General features: G+C 58.6%; 1 protein-coding gene across 7 annotated transcripts in view; it reads left to right on the top strand.

The window, feature by feature from the left end:
- Window positions 1-11,187: 11,187 nt before the first annotated feature.
- ELN (elastin) overlaps window positions 11,188-15,524 on the top strand; it is a 31,901-nt gene continuing 27,564 nt past the window's right edge. For 5 of the 7 annotated variants that reach the window (XM_045993821.1, XM_045993825.1, XM_045993822.1 and 2 more), the window contains exon 1: window positions 11,188-11,519. In XM_045993821.1, coding sequence (XP_045849777.1) covers window positions 11,438-11,519 — 82 coding nt within the window. In that variant the 5' untranslated portion in view covers window positions 11,188-11,437. The remainder of the gene's footprint in view (window positions 11,520-15,524) is intronic. The other 2 variants (XM_045993827.1, XM_045993826.1) reach the window with 2 other exon arrangements.

Raw genomic sequence — 15,524 nt, 5'->3', positions numbered from 1 at the left:
GGTCCTAGAGTCGAGCCCCGCGTCAGGCTCTCTGCACAGGATACACTACTTAATGCAAACCTGGGGACTTTAAAGTCTTGGGCCCCACACAGGTGATGTCCCTGGAGGCAGAGAAAGACACAGGCAGGAACACGCAGCGACTGGCAGGAGACACAGAAACACACATGGAGAGACACAGACCGAGAGACAGAAAGGGACAGACAGCAGGAGACATCATCCATTTACTTACCCTCCTGCTCTAAGTATGAGTTCTCGTTCGGGTCACGATGGGTGCTAGGGACACAACGGGGTCGGGACATAGCCCCATCCCCCAAGAGTTCCTGGCTGTGATAAGAAATTCTAGACATCCAGAGGGAGTGGGGCCAGGCTTTAAGGCAGGTCAGCCCCCTCTTCCCCAAGGAGCTGGTGTCCCATCCCCTTCTCTCCCACCTCCCTCAAGAATCCAGAGAAGGGATGCAATGGGCCAGCCTGGAGAAAGCACGGACTGGGCAGGGGGTGGGAGCGATCCCAGTGCAAAGGGCCAACTCCAGGACAGGAGTTGGACAGGACAGGACAGGAGGTGCACTGGGCTCCTCTCAAACCCTGCGCTTCCTCCCCCCTGACTCCCGGGCCTCGCTCTGTCTGAGGACAGGGACTGCGGAGAGATGCTGGGCTTGGAATGAAGTTCAAATCCCGTCTGCGGGACCCTGGGCAACTCGCTTAACCTCTCTGGGCCTCTGTTTGCTCTTTCAAACATGGGAGGAGGGTGTTCCAAAATATAGGTCAGGTATGGTGAGGCCCACAGATTAGGAGATGATTGCCATTGAAAAGGCAGGTCTCCCCCGATCCCAGGAGAAAGGGGCATGCCTTACAGGGAGCCAGCAGGGCCGGCCAGGAGGCAGTGGGGAATGAATGAGGGCTGGAGGCTTTGCTGCGGTTGCCCTGGGAAGGAACGGGTGACGCTAGATGAGCAGGCTCAGGATTGGCTACTTTGAATAACTTGAGTGGGCTTTTGAGTGTAGAGAGTGTCCCTAACTGTCTGATGCCTGGCCAAGGGGTGATTAGGGCAGGTGGGTAAGGGCCTGAAGCAGGAGAGCCCCCTAAAGCTGGTGGTTGAGGTGCGGGCTCTGGACGGGTTCATTTTATCCATGAAAGCAGCCCCCGGAGAAGCTGTTTACCATCTGTAGGAATTAGCTAGCCCTGGGAGGGCTGGTCTTTCCAAAGCCAACAAGACCCAAGATATCAAGGCATCAAAAATACAAAATAAAAATATATATACATGATTAATACTAGGCAATAACAGCACCTTCTTCATTTATCTGGAGATTAAACCAGTTAGGGCATGGAACTCCCGCCAGGGTTCCTGATAGTTGTGCAGGAGCTGAGTACAGGCTAGACTCCAAAGCCATAGCTCACCTCCTCCAGGAAGCCTTCTTAGACTGGCACCACTTCCGCCTGACCTCCTCCTGCCGGGCCTCCCCTAATCACGCTCAGATGCCTTTTTCCTTTGTCATGAGCCCTCCCACACACGGTTCTGGGTGGCCAGAGGTCTCACCAGTCTGGGCTGGTGGGAGACGCGTGGGCAGCTCAGCCTGAATCAAAGAATTTTTTTTTAAAGACTTCATTTATTTATTTGAGAGAGCGAGAGCGAGAGGGTGAGTATGAGCGTGGGGGTGTGGGATGTGGTAGCAGAGGGAGAGGGAGAAGCAGACTCCCCGCTGAGCAGGGAGCCCAGCGCAGGGCTTGAGCCCCGGACCCTGAGATCATGACCTGAGCTGAAGGCAGAGGCTTAACCCACTGAGCCACCCAGGCGCCCACAAAGAAGATTTTTAAAAAAGTAAATGGAGGGTGCCTGAGCAGGGTGTCCCTGCTCAGCAGGGAGCCTGCTTCCCCCTCTCTCTCTGCCTGCCTCTCTGCCTACTTATGATCTCTGTCAAATAAATAAATAAAATCTTAAAAAAAAAAAAAAGAAGAAGAAGAAGAAGAAGAAGTGAATGGAAACAATCCTACTCGCCTCCTGGATACTCAGTCCATCTGGTGGCACATTGTGACTTGGAAAGATCCTTTGGAGAAAGAAATCGGAGCAGGTGAGGGGCACTGGGTCCTTATAGGGCGTCTCAAATATTGTTTCAAGTGGACACAGAGCTCCTCAAGCCCACCCCTCAAGCCCAGGCAAGAATCAGAACCGGAGGGTCTGCTTTTGGGAGTGAGGGAAGGAATCAGAGCGTCCAGAGGGTTTATGTTCCAGAATGTCCCCTCGCTGGAAAGAAGGAGGAGATGACGGTCTTGACAGAGGCAATGAGGTCAAAATGAAGTCATCGAAGGGAACTGGTGCCCTTAAAAGAAGCGGAGATGAGGACACACACATATACACGAGCGGAGACCACGAGAGGATGCAGGGAGAAGGCAGCCATCCCGTCTGCAAGCCGAGGAGGGGGTCCTTGAGAGAACCCAACCATTTAAGACGCAAGGCTGATGAGGCTACAGGCAGGACACTGAAGGCATTCGCCTCGGATTGGAAGGTTCCAGAACAATGAGACAATGAATTCCTATTGTTGGGCGCCCCCCACCCACCACCCCAATCTGTGGTCCTTTGCTGTGTCCGCCTGTGGCTGACTAGTACGCCCCCTGGAAACCTTCTTTCCGGAACCAGAAGCTGTGGTTGGAAGACACAGATGACCTTCACACAGAGGTGCTTACCCGTCCCCTGACGGGCTCACCATAGCACAAATCGCCGGTCCCACGCCAGTGTCCCGAGTCCGCCGATTTGGGGCGAGGCCCGGAATCTGCTAACAGGTCTGTTCTCCTGTGGTGTCGACGGTGCTGGGAGGGACCACACTTGGACAACCGGTGTTTTTCATGCTCATTAAACTTGGAGGACCACTGGCCCGACAGCAGGGGCCCCTGTGGGAGAGTCACCTGCAGCGATGAGCTGTCTGGCTCAGGATTTCTTAAGCAATTCGGTGCATCAGAAGCTCCTGGGAAGACCCCCTCCTTGGGTTCTACACCGGGGACTCTGGTCTGGAATGTGGCCAGGGCAGTGAGACTTAGACACCCCCGTGGCTTCTAAAGCACGGCCAGAGCGGACAAGAAGGCACGACAATCGAGTGCGCACGCGCAATCGCGTAACTCGGACCGAAGCTGTAAGACTTAAGGCTGATCGCGTGGCAAGTGGGACGTTTGCTTCTTTTCCATTCCGTCCTCTTCCCTCCGTTTTCCAATGCTGTCCCTGCCCCCAACAAACCAAGTTCACACCGATAGGTCACAGCCTGCAATTTGAAAGTTGCTGGGAGAGCGGGAAGGCTGAGCTGGAAGGGCCGACATCCTCCCAGGGGCAGTTACTGGCGGGCTTCACGCAGAGCAGGACAGCTGGGACTGTGTTTCCGGAAGCTTCCGGCCAGGCAGGCAGGCAAGCAGGCAGCCTGTGGGTGGGCCGAAGGGCAAAGGCCAGGGCCTTCCTTCAGCCTTCCTGCTTTTGCAACCACCACGCAGAATGCGTCTCCGTTTGAGAGAAGGTTCAAGCCTGGTATCACCTCCTCCGGGAAGCCTTCCTGATTACATCCCCTTTTCCCAGGATAGCAGGTGCTGATACCCTGCTGGTCCCCGCTCCCAAGCAAGGCCAATGCCCAGCCAAAGCCGGCAGCTCAGGAATGTGGAGACCAGAAGCAACGAGGGAATAGATAACCTAGGCCCAGCGGGAGCCCCTGGCCCGGCCTCACTTGCCTCCCACCCTGCATCCTGGCAGCTGCCCTGCCCGCCCTGTGGGACCCGCCTGGCGCCACAGGGATCAGGCCCGCTGAGGGTTCCGGGCATGGGTGGAGGGGGTCTGCCCAAGGCAGGGAGTGGCCAGACGTGGTGTAGGGATGGAGACCAGCAAAACCCAGGAGGAAGAGAGCTCCCCACCCAGCAGCGTTCCCAGCTCAGGCTCTTGGAAGGGCTCCTGGGCACGATGGGCTGGAGGAGGTGAGGCGATAAGGGCGTAAGAGGGAGCACGGCCACGAGCCAGGCAGAGGGAGCACGGACTGGGCAGGGGGAGCTCGGATAGCTCTGCTCACCGTTCCCAGAGCCAGCGTGGGATCACCTGGGGTGCCCAGCCCCAGGAAGAGAGGACCTTGCTTTGGGGAGCGTACCCCCCAGCTCGGTCCATCACCCTATCAGAGAGTGGGGTGACTGGCAGGGTGAAATGCCCCAGAGGCCTCCACTCTAGTCTGTAATGCTGGTGGGTGAGCTTGCGTACCCCCAAAACACTCACTCTGCTCCCCTGGGTAGCAGGATAATTAACAGAGCCATGAACACCTGTGTGGGTCCCTCCTGTATCCCGGCTCTCCCATGGCTCCCCAGGCTGCAAGCCAAACCAGGCAGAAAGCTGCCTTCTCTTTGAGTGCATGTGCAAGACGGGAAAGGTTCCCCCCCCCCGGGGAATGGGAGAGCTCCCTGTGGGTCCAGGAGATTACCGCTGGCCAGCATCCCCAGAGAGGGGGGGTCCCCAGCCTCATCACAGACCCAGGGTACACAAAGGCACGGAGGCTCCAATAAAAGTCGGCGAGGCCAGGGGCCCCCCGGGGTTTTGGTTAGGGACGGGACAGAGAGAGCTGGTGACTGGGCTGGAATGGACTGCCGCCTGCCCACGTGACAAAGCCTCCGCAGTCCAGTTACACAGATGGACATCAGATACAAAGAGAAGCTCTTTCTGGCCGTCCGAGTCTGTAGACAGGGGTCCTAACCCCTGTGTTTATACTTGGGATAATAATATCCCCAATCATAAATGGAGATGTGCTTTGTAAACTGTCAAGTGTCAAACAAATGAAAGGCGTGTTCTGGGTCCCTGGGGAGAGGGGGGCCTGCAGAGTCTGCCCGGCTAGCCATGTTCCCCCCCACCACCCCCCAGACGGCAGCAGACAGTTCGGGAGGAGATATGGAAACAGCAGGGAGCAGAACAGCACGGCCTGTCCGGGACACCTACCCCCCGGCTCGCACCGGCCAAGGACCCAGACTGACAAATGACTCAGACGCACAAACACCCAGGCCTGGGCAGAGGGGAGGCGTTGCGCGAAGGTTGCTGGATCTGGAGACGAGGAGCTGGAGAACTGGGGCATGCAGGGAGGGTGCTCGCGAGAAGGGGGCTTCCCCTGGCCCTCCCCTCTCTCCCTCTAGCCTCAGTCATCTGCTTTGGTCACCAAAACGGCGTCACAGACCCCATCTTGCATCGGCACACGGGCTGTCCACCTGGTGCTTACAGACACGAGTTTTCAATCTTAAAGGCTTAGGAAGCCCCCTGTCTCCGTGTTTCTGGGGCTTAATTACCGTTGATGTCACCGTTATTGGGTATTGCTAGGTGATCTGCCCAAGGTCATGATGACCGCCCCCACCCCCCCACCCCGGCACCCCCAAACTCCTCAGCTGGGATGTACAAAAACCGCCCTGGGATCCCAGCTGCCGCTCCTGCTCCCCCAAAACCGCCTCCAAGTACCGCCTGTTCCTCCCTCGGGTCGGTCCCGCGAGACGAAGCAGCCCAGACCCGCAGCCTCCCATCAACCGGCTTTTCACGGCAGACCCTTTACCTCCAGCGAAGTCTGACATCTGTCTGCTTGGCAAGTTCCTCTCCTTTCCTGGCCCGTGCTCAGAGAGGTCCCCAGCTGCCTCTGGGCAGGGACGAGCCACAGAAGGCCTCTCTCATTTTCCGGCCAAAGTGTTGGCTCTGGGCGCTGCCTGGTACGCCCCCACCCTACCCCCGGCCCCGCCACCCCACCCCTGCCATGGGCAGTCACCTGCTCTGGTTGGGTCACCAGCATGAGGCCTCTCCCCTGGGGCTGCCTGTCCTGGTTGTGCTCCAGGCCTCCCCCCTCCCCCACGTCTGGCCCCGACGGCCCTCAAGGACGTCCCTTCCTCCCTGCCCCTCTCCCTCACCCTCACGCTGTCCTACCTATAATCTTATTAGTGGGAGCTCCTTCTCACCAGTCCCCTCACGACCTTCCCCTGCGTTGTCCACTCCGGGGGCCACTGGCCACAAGTGTCTACTGAGCACACCAAAGGCCACCAGCCTAAATCGCAATGTGCCCAGCGGGTCGTTTTTGTTTATGTGGTTTTTTTGTTTTGTTTTGTTTTTTTTAGTGTAACTGACATGTATCACGGTATTAGCTTCAGGACCGCAACATGATAACTCGATATTGGCACATACTGCGATCGGATTAACATCCGCCACCAGATAGATACGGTGACAACCTTTTCTGTCCTGATGAGAACTTTCAAGATCCGCCCTCTTAGTAGCTTCCAAGTCCGCCGTCTGGCGTGGCTCACGGCCGTGACCGAGACATACGTGACGTCACCAGGGCTCGTCTATCTTAGAGCTGGAAGTTTGTACCTTCTGACCCCTTCCCCCATTCCCCCCCCTCTGGCAACTACCCATCCATCCCCCCAACACCGTAATCTTTGAGTTTGGTTTTTTTTTATTAATTTGGATTTCACATGGAAGTGAGATCATACCGTATTTGTCTCTCTCTGGGTGACTTAGTTCACTGGGCATAACAGGCTCAAGGTCCATCCACGTGATTGCGAATGACGGGAATTCCTTTCTTTTTTTATGGGTGAATAACACTCCATTATGACGCTTTCTTTGTCCGTTCCCCATTGGTGGCTACTTAACATGGCTTCTCCGTCTAGCAATTGTAAATCATCCTGCAATGAACACGCGGTGCGGATGTCTTTTCAAAGTAGCATTTTTGTTTCCTTCAGACCGATACCCAGAGGCGGAATTACCAGATCCTACAGTATCTGCTGCCCAGAGGCCAGTTTTAAGATTCAGCACAAAAAAAGGAATGTAGAACATCTCCATATCTTTTATATCAATTCCCTGTTCAAATGATAATATTTTAGGGGTGCCTGGGTGGCTCAGTGGGTTAAGCCTCTGTCTTCGGCTCAGGTCATGATCTCAGGGTCCTGGGATCGAGCCCCGCATCGGGCTCTCTGCTCAGCAGGGAGCCTGCTTCCTCCTCTCTCTCTGCCTGCCTCTCTGCCTACTTGTGATCTCTGTCAGATAAATAAATAAAAATGATAATATTTTAGATATAGTCAGATAAATATAGCATATGATTAAGATTCGTTTTACTGGGCGCCTGGGTGGCTCAGTGGGTTAGGCCTCTGCCTTCAGCTCGGGTCGTGATCTCAGGGTCCTGGGATCGAGTCCCGCATCTGGCTCTCTGCTCGGCGGGGAGCCTGCTTCCTCCTCTCTTTCTCTGCCTGCCTCTCTGCCTGCTTGTGATTTCTCTCTGTCAAATAAATAAATAAAATCTTTAAAAAAAAAAAAAAGATTTGGGGCGCCTGGGTGGCTCAGTGGATTAAGCCGCTGCCTTCGGCTCAGGTCATGATCTCAGGGTCCTGGGATCGAGCCCCGCATCGGGCTCTCTGCTCTGCAGGGAACCTGCTTCCTCTTCTCTCTCTGCCTACTTGTGATCTCTCTCTCTGTCAAATAAATAAATAAAATCTTTAAAAAAAAAAAAAAAGATTTGTTTTACTTACATTTTCTTTATTTTACAGAGCTATTGGAAAATGTTTAAAATCAGAGGAAGGGCAGGGTCCGGCTTTAATATCTGCCCCTGGGTCTCTCCGATGAGCCAGGGTGGGTCGGGGGAGGGAACGGGCACGTCACTCGGCCTTGCAGCTGATTCTCTCCAGAAGTGTCTACACCCGGACCCAAGCCCCCAACCAGCATTCTGTTCCTTCCGAAACCTCAGTTGGGGCCATCTGAAAAATTCACGCTCTCGCTACCAGTGTAACCGTGACTTTATTTCCTACTGGACTGTCTGAAAGGCCCTTACTCACGCGGAGGTGGAGATGACGGACAGCAGAGGGCCCCATGCACTAGGGACGGAGCCCAGCACGGGTCCCGGGTCCGACGGACAGCAGGCTCTTCCCAGTCTACCCCTAAAGCAAGTGTTTGTCTTTCTCCCCCTCTCTCTGGTTCCAGACCCCACGCAGAGAGCACATCCTGTACTCGACCAATACAAGGACCATGTGTAGGGGGGGGCAGAAACCACACCCAGACTCCGGGGGTCCGCTCACATCAGCAGCCCCTACCCCCCACCTCCCAGAAGGCACAAGTGTGCTGTCATCCTGTGTCACCCAGTGACGACACGGGAGACAGAACTGGGTCCATCCTCAAACTACCTACAGTGATGGCCAGGCCAGAGGGTCTAAGATAAAAACGCCAAGCCCAGCCACAAAGATTCCCACCAATGCCCCTCAGAGAGGGTCTGGGGACAGGGATGTCAAGGGCACAGGAATGCAGGGACAGAAGCTGAGACTAGGGACCCTTGCCAACGTGCAGCCTTCCAGGACAAGTCTGGGAGCTGGGGAGGAGCTCCACCAGCCAGAAGGGAGGCCAACCAAAAGGAAGGAGAGCGTCAGAGCCACTGAGCTGGGTCATACAGGGCCTTGAAGGCCATACCCACGAGGCTGGACTTTATCTGGAAGGCAAGGGAGGGCTTCCACACAAAGCAATAAGGCGCTCAGAGCCGTGCAGGGAGGGCAGCGCTGTCCTTTCTAAACAGATGCACCTGGAGGACTTGGGAGACGGAGACGGCCGGTCAGTGACACACCTGGATGCCCGGCAGCAAGCGGGCAGGGAGGCTCATCGGTTAGATAACGGAGAAGCCAGGCTCGCCCAGCCCACGATGCGCCCGGCAGCCATCCATGGGCGGATCCACCTTCCCGGCCTTATTTAACCTACGCAGCTATGCAGGGAGGTGGGCGTAGAGCAACTGAGGACGGCCGGGTTTCTGGAATGTACGAGGGAATGAATGATCGAATGTTGGCTAATATAACGCCCGGTCCTTAACTCTGTATTGAGGGCGCTGGGCTAAATGGCGCTGAAGCATCAGTTCAGTGGGTGGGTTCCGAACTACAGCCCCTCCCGCCGTGTGCAGACTCTAGGCTGAGCATCCCTGGAGCTGCTGCCGTGAGCTCAGGGCGCTAAGAAGAAGGGGGTCCTAAGAAGAACGGGGCCCCGGCCGTGCGGGGAGAGGTCTGGCCCCGCGGCCCCGAGTCTCTCCCTGCCAGTGCCCCCTCCACACCTCTCCTGGGTCCCCCGGGCAGCAAGAAAACTCTCCTTCTGGCTCCAGCCTCTCTCCCGGTCCTGGAATTAATAAAGACTCCGAGTAGACTGCGGTTTGCAAGTCTGAAAGCCGGTTCCTGCCCACGTCACTGCCCTGAGAGAAGTGGGGCCCACTCCTCCCCAGCACCCCCTCCGCTCCCCCTTCCCAGGAGGGGGCAGGCGCACAGACGCACCCCTACCCTGCCGGCCTCCCCTCCCCACATGCAGGCACGCCCTAGGCATTGAGCTGCCGGACCCCATCCCTGAGCAGCCCCTACCCCCACCAACAGAGACCAGCTCGGGCTCATAACCTCTATCCGCTGCCCCAAAGTCCCCCCAAAGAACACACGCTGGAAACAAGAGCTGTGCATGTCCTGGACGCCCGCTTCAAGCCTGTTCCCTTCACGTGCCCCCTCCCTCTTCCAAACCCCCGCTGCCTGAGACCAGAGGGAGAGGAAGGGATGGCCCCGGGCTCCCAGGGTGGTCCCGCAGAGAGCTGGCCTTACAGTTACACCGAACACGGGAGCAGTCCTTGCAGGCCGAGTGGTGGCCACCGCGTGACTGCTGGTACTGAGACCCAGCGAGAACGGAGCCCTTCGGGTCCGGCAGGCGCGGTGCGGGAACATATGACCACGTTTTATTTATCTCCGCAATCACCCCCTTGGCAGGGATATTTATCGGCCCCTGACGTGAGATGAAACGGAAGCTCTGTGAAGAGCTTACCCCAGTAGAAAGCGCTAGAGCTAGGATTTAATGCTACGTTCGCCGGAGCCCAATGCATGGCCTTGCCGCTAGACCTCCAGGTGGCCGCGGGGCTCCCGGCTGGAGGAGGGGTCCTGTAGCCTCCTTGATCAGAGCTGCGGTTGCGTCTCTCTCCATCTGGGGGCAGGGAAAAGCTCACAGAGCTTGTGGCCTCGACTTTTTCCCCCTCCGAGGCTCTGGTGAAGGCACGTATCCGTCTCCCTCGCCAGTCCTCTGGCTCCCGAATTTCTTCCCCCACTTTCGGGGTCTGGGGAGGCATGACCCTCTCCTATCCTGTCCGACCCCGGAAAAATCCCCAGTGTCCTCACGGTGTCTCAGGCAGGCTGGGACCTCCAGAGTCCTTCTGGAGATGCGGGTTCCCGCTGTTTCAGCCCAGGGCTGCCCCCTCCTGGCCACCAGCGGAATGTCAGGCCTGCGGGCGTCTCCTGGGCCGGGAGAGAACCAGCTGTCTGGGGACTGCCCGAGTCTGGTCTGGGCGCTGGTGGGGCTCGTCCGTGAGACGGACGGGGGCTGGGTGATAAAGGTGGCTGCCACTTCTCAGTCCAGGTGAGGTCCCCAACCCCTGGGTCCCCCATGGAGTACCTGGGATCCAGCCTGAACTTCACCAGAAACTGTGGTCTGCACAGGCCTGGTGTGGGACTGTGACCTTGATCCATGACAAATGGAATCCCTGTGGTGTGTCAGGGTATCCCACATGTCCCCCAGATGCCCCAGGGGACAACGCCAACATGGCCTCAATTCCCAGGCCATTCCCCTGGTGCAGCCCCTCTGCCTTTGCACTTAGGGACCCCGGACCTGCCCCACACTCGCTCCGCAACATCAGGCAGGAGACGGACCTTAGCCTATAAAGAATGGAGCCCTTTAGTGTGCCAGGGTCTCCCTTCCTTTCCCCGGATGCCCCACAGGGCAGCGCCAACATGATCTCACCTTCCAGGCCATTCTGCTCACAGCCCCTCAACCTCAGCAGACATTGGCCCCAGGCCCTGGACCCCAGACCTGCCCAACACCCCACCTCCTCAGCTTCGGGCAGGGACCGTCTCTGGCCAGACCTGAGGGTGTTGGGGGAGTCTGGAGGGCCGGGTGGGGGCAGAGGCGCGGGACAGCTGGCTCGTGTCCCCACGCTGGGCCCGGGGCCCAGCCGGAGGGGCGGGGGCCTGGCCACTCGGGCCTTGGCTGGGGCCGGATTTTTGGCCGGGCTGCAGGGCCCTCCCTCCTGCTTCCTCTCCCGAGGGCTGTCCTGGCAGAGGCCCCCCTCGCACTTTCTGGCGGGACCAGGGCCAACAGTGAGAGAACAGCTACAGAGGGAGAGCAGGAGAGAGATGGGGGGGACTCTGTGTGTGTGTGTGTGTGTGTGCGTGTGCACGCGTGAGTGTGTTTTAAGGAAAAAAGCTCACAGTCCAGTCCAGTCAGACCCAGCCTGGGAGGCTTGTGAGCCGGGCCTTTCGTAATTGCCCCCCTCCCCGCGGCCCCCTCCCCTAGGCCTCCCCCTTCTCCCGCCCTCCCGCCCGCCCTCTCTCCCTCCCTCCTTCCCTCTCCGCGACGAGGCAGCAATTACGCTTTGGGGATAAAACGAGGCGCAGAGAGCGGGCTGGGGCATTTCTCCCCGAGATGGCGGGTCTGAGAGCTGCAACCCTGCGGCCCGGAGTCCTCCTGCTCCTGCTGGCCATCGCCCACCCCTCGCAGCCTGGAGGTAGGCCTCACCCTGCTCCCGGGGATGCCGGCAGCCCGGGGAGCCGCCCGGCCAGGTGACCCGGCCGACAGACCAGAGGGCGCCCTTCACCCTGCCGTCCTCCAGGGGGTCCCAGGCGGGAGCCCCTCAGCCACTGGATCCTTGGAACCGCCCCTCCCGAGGGCCAGCCCGTGCTGACGAGGAACCTGTCACAAGACTCGGGATGGTCCCAACTGAGTCCTGGTTCTGCCGCCCCACAGGGCTGAGGACCCCTGCTCTGTCCGGGGTGCTGTCCCGGGGGGGGGCTCCCGAGCACGCTGGGGAGGGGCCGGTGGGGTCCCGTTGGGTCGTGGGGCACCAGCAGTTTGCACACTGTGGATCCAGTCGGCGTGCACATGTGCCCCGGGGGCGGGGGACCTGGGCTGGAGGCCAGCTCTGCCGCTGTGAGCTGTGTGACCTCAACAGGTTCCTTGACCCCCGGGGACGTCAGGACACCTGTCTGAGGAAGGTCAGAGTTCAGAGGATTACGGGGCTGTGGGTTGGAAAGCCGCTGCCGTGGTCTGTCCCTGGTGAGGAGGGGTGGGGCATCCGAGCATGTGTGTGAGTGGAGTGTGCGCGTGTGCGCACAGGAACGAGCGTGTTGCACGCGATCGCACAGGTCACGTGTGTATGTGCCCGAATGTGTCGTCAGACAGTAGCGGGGGAATGTCTGTTCACGGGCTCATCCCTGAGCAGGTGTACGTGTGCGTGCTTTGGGGCGGGAGTCGTAAGGTATGGGAAAGCGTCGTCAGCGTGCGCCCAAGCTTGCCACCCGACAGGCATGCGCACGTGGGAAACGCGCCCTCCAGGTGCGGATGGTCACTGCGCACGTGTGTGCGTGTGTGTGTGCGTGTGCGCGGCCCAGAGCACGAATGAGGATCTGGAAACCGGGGAAGGTATTCATCCCCTGGCAGAGAGAGAGGGTGGCCAGGGGCAGAGGCTAAAGTGGACCTCGGGGCAGTCCCAGACCGTCCGGCATGCTCTCTGCCGCAGGGGACAAGGGTGGCCACCGTGGGGCTGCTATGCACCTCAAGGGCCCCTGGGAGTGGCCAACCCCGGGCCCCCGAAGGTGTTCCTGGCCATGGAAAGAAAGGGGTGCAGATACCTGAGCCATTTGGTGGGGTAGCCTGGGTGGGGTCAGCTTTCTGGGGGCGTCCCCTTTGCCGTAAGAACCTTCAGTGGGGGGCCGGCATGGGGGGCCCAGCGGCAGCAGGGCCACGCCGGGGGGCTGGAGTAAGGGCCTGGGCAGCTGCACGGTTTCCGCGCGACGGCCTCGCTGAGCAGGACTGCTGGGAGCGGAGGGTTCCTGCACGGGGGTCAGCTCCCGGACCTGGAGGAGGGGCAGGGGACTCGCACACCATCCCATCAGGTGGGTCCAGGAAGGGGAGCGAGACAAACCCCAGAGGACGAGCCACCCCAGCGCCCCCCTCCAAAAGCAGCAGCTCTGGGTCTTCCTGAACCTCCTCTCCTCTCCCCCAGGCATGGCCCCTGAGCACCTGCCTCCCCAAAGCATGGCAATTAAGCCCTTCAAAAATCCCGGGAGTCGTGAATATTATCCTCTTTTGCAAATAGGGAAAAAGAGGCTGAGACGGGCCAAGGCAGCCAGGGGGTGGGGGATGAGCCCCAGCCAGTTCTCTGCCAAAAAATGAGGGGTGGGGGCCGGGTACCAGGCTGCCTCTGGGGAGGAGCACGCCCGGGGAGGAGTCTTCTAGAGTGGGCACGCCCTTGAGCAGAACGCACCCCTTCCTTGTGTCCTCGGTGACACGCTAACCTTCCCCTGTCCTTGTTTGGTTTTTTGCAAGCATAAATCTCAGCTCGGTCCCAGGTGGTAGAGCAACTGGGTCCCAGTCAGGGGTGTGGGAATCCATGACATCTGTTGGGGTTTTTGCCCAGAGCCTCCGAGAGAAGTTAGGGTTAGGTCGGGGGCGGGGGGAGTGGGAGGGGCTGTCTACCTACACACACACACACACACACACACACACACAGAGCACCGCCCAGCTCTCCTGGGGAGCCCAGCTCCCCTCACACCCGCCCCACCCTCCACCAAGAGGCTCCCATGGGTTCCCCACCTCCCAAAAACTCTACTGCCAGTGGAGGGGGCTCCCTAGGAAAGCTGGGATGGAAAGGGTTGTCTAGACCCTTTTAGGGTGGATACAAAGCAGCTTGAGGACCAGCCGCCCCCAAACCCCCATGCCATCTAAAAAGAGACAGAAAACAATTAAGTCGGGGAGAATTCCTTCCCCCGTGCCCCAGAAATGTTATCAGCCTTTTCTTTCCTGATTCCGGAACGAAGGATGATTTGGAACAGGGATTGTGGACCCCGGCTGCCGGCTGGAGTTAACTGGGGAGCTTTAAACAGCGCTGATACCAGGGTCCCACCCAAGAATTCCTGCTTTATTTGGTCTGAGGAGGACCCTGGATTGTAGAGATTTTGTAAACCCTGGCCAGGTAACTCAGATGAGCCTCCGGGGCGGATGACCTGTGGTTGGGGGGCTAATCCCGCTCTCCAAGTTTGCTGGGGCCCAAGGCTGAAAGGCAGACAGGCCCAGGGGGAGGGAGGAGACAAAGTCACCCACTAGAGGACAGATTGTTTTCGAAAAGCCCTTGGCAGCCTTTCTCCAGGCAAACAATAAACAGCTTCGTGAGGTCTTATCTGTTCCCCCGCCAGTCCCCTGGACTGGGGCTTGGCAGAGCCCCTTGCCAAGGCCTGCTGGTCCTATGCTCATTCCCAAACAGCCTTCTCCACGTCTTTGAACCTGAAGCCCAGGGCCCAGGCGGAAGGCCCTGCGTGCAACCGGGGTCCGCTGTGGGTCCCGGGCCAGGCGCCTCTTCTCACCGGCCATAAAATGAGGAGAAACATCCCTGCCCTACTTATCTCCTAGGCCCAGGGGGAGACTCCTGCCAAAGTCACATCAAATAAGGGGACTGTGGGAATGTGAATTTCTGAGACGATTCATCTTCTGATTCAGAATGTGTTTACTTGGACCAACTGACTCTTACAATTAGTGCATATTTTTATGGTTTAACTTTCCCTCTCGCTACTCACGCCATGTTTTGTCTCCTGGGTGGAGCGTGCATGGGTGATGGAGGAAGCAGATAGGACTGGGGGTCCGGGGGGTGCCCGGAAGAGACCCGGGAAATCCAGGAAGGCTTCAGAGCAGAAGCGACATTCGAGTTAGACCTTGAAAGAAAGGGCCATGAGAGGCTGTCTGTGGATGAGACATGAGCCTGGGGCTCTGGGGCTCTGGAGAGACGGAGGGGCTGCTTCTATCTCAGCAGAAAGAGGACGTCTCCGCTGGTGGAGACGGGAGGGGGTGACTTCCCCGTCACCCCGGGATGCAAGGAGGAGCACAGGGCGATGTTTGCGGAAGGAGTTTCTGCCCCGGCCAGAAGACTGTTGTGATCTTTGAGAGTCTAGGAGGCGAGAGACGAGTTCCACCATGGGCTAGCCTGCAAAACAAGCCAAACCCACATAAAACAAGACAAGCGTGCTCCAAGCCAACTGCTTTGGGCCCGCTGAGCGATGAGAACCACAAGCTCAGAGAAGGCAGGAGGGGAAGAATTTGAGATCAGTCTTGGAGGAAGGACAGGACTTGGGTCGCAGAGAGGCGCTCCTGGCGGGAGGCACGGCTCTGGCCAAGGAGGCGAGGAGGAGGATGACCAGCTGGAGCGTGGAGTCTGCCCTTCTGGAGGCCCTTGACAGACGACAGTCTTAATCTGTTCTCACCTCTCCTGCACTTGGCGAGAGGAGGGGGGGCTGGGATCCTTCGACACTGCCCCCCTTTTCCCTCAGCTCTGTGCAGAATGGGAAGCAAAACATCTCTAGCTCCCCAGGCTGGCATGGTTCAGGCGCGGAGTTTAGCAATCCCTGTTGGGATCTGAATCATGGGGGGCCGGGGGGGGCAGGGCAGGCCAGGAGGGCTGCAGAGAGAGGGACAGGTGCTAGGGAGAGAGCAGGTAGACCAGGAGCCGCCAATGGGGGTAGGG

This window comes from Meles meles, chromosome 21, assembly GCF_922984935.1.
Source record: "Meles meles chromosome 21, mMelMel3.1 paternal haplotype, whole genome shotgun sequence".
Taxonomy (NCBI): Eukaryota; Metazoa; Chordata; class Mammalia; order Carnivora; family Mustelidae; genus Meles; species Meles meles.
Note: the sequence above shows the minus strand (reverse complement) of the source record. Positions and strands in the feature narration are given on the sequence as shown.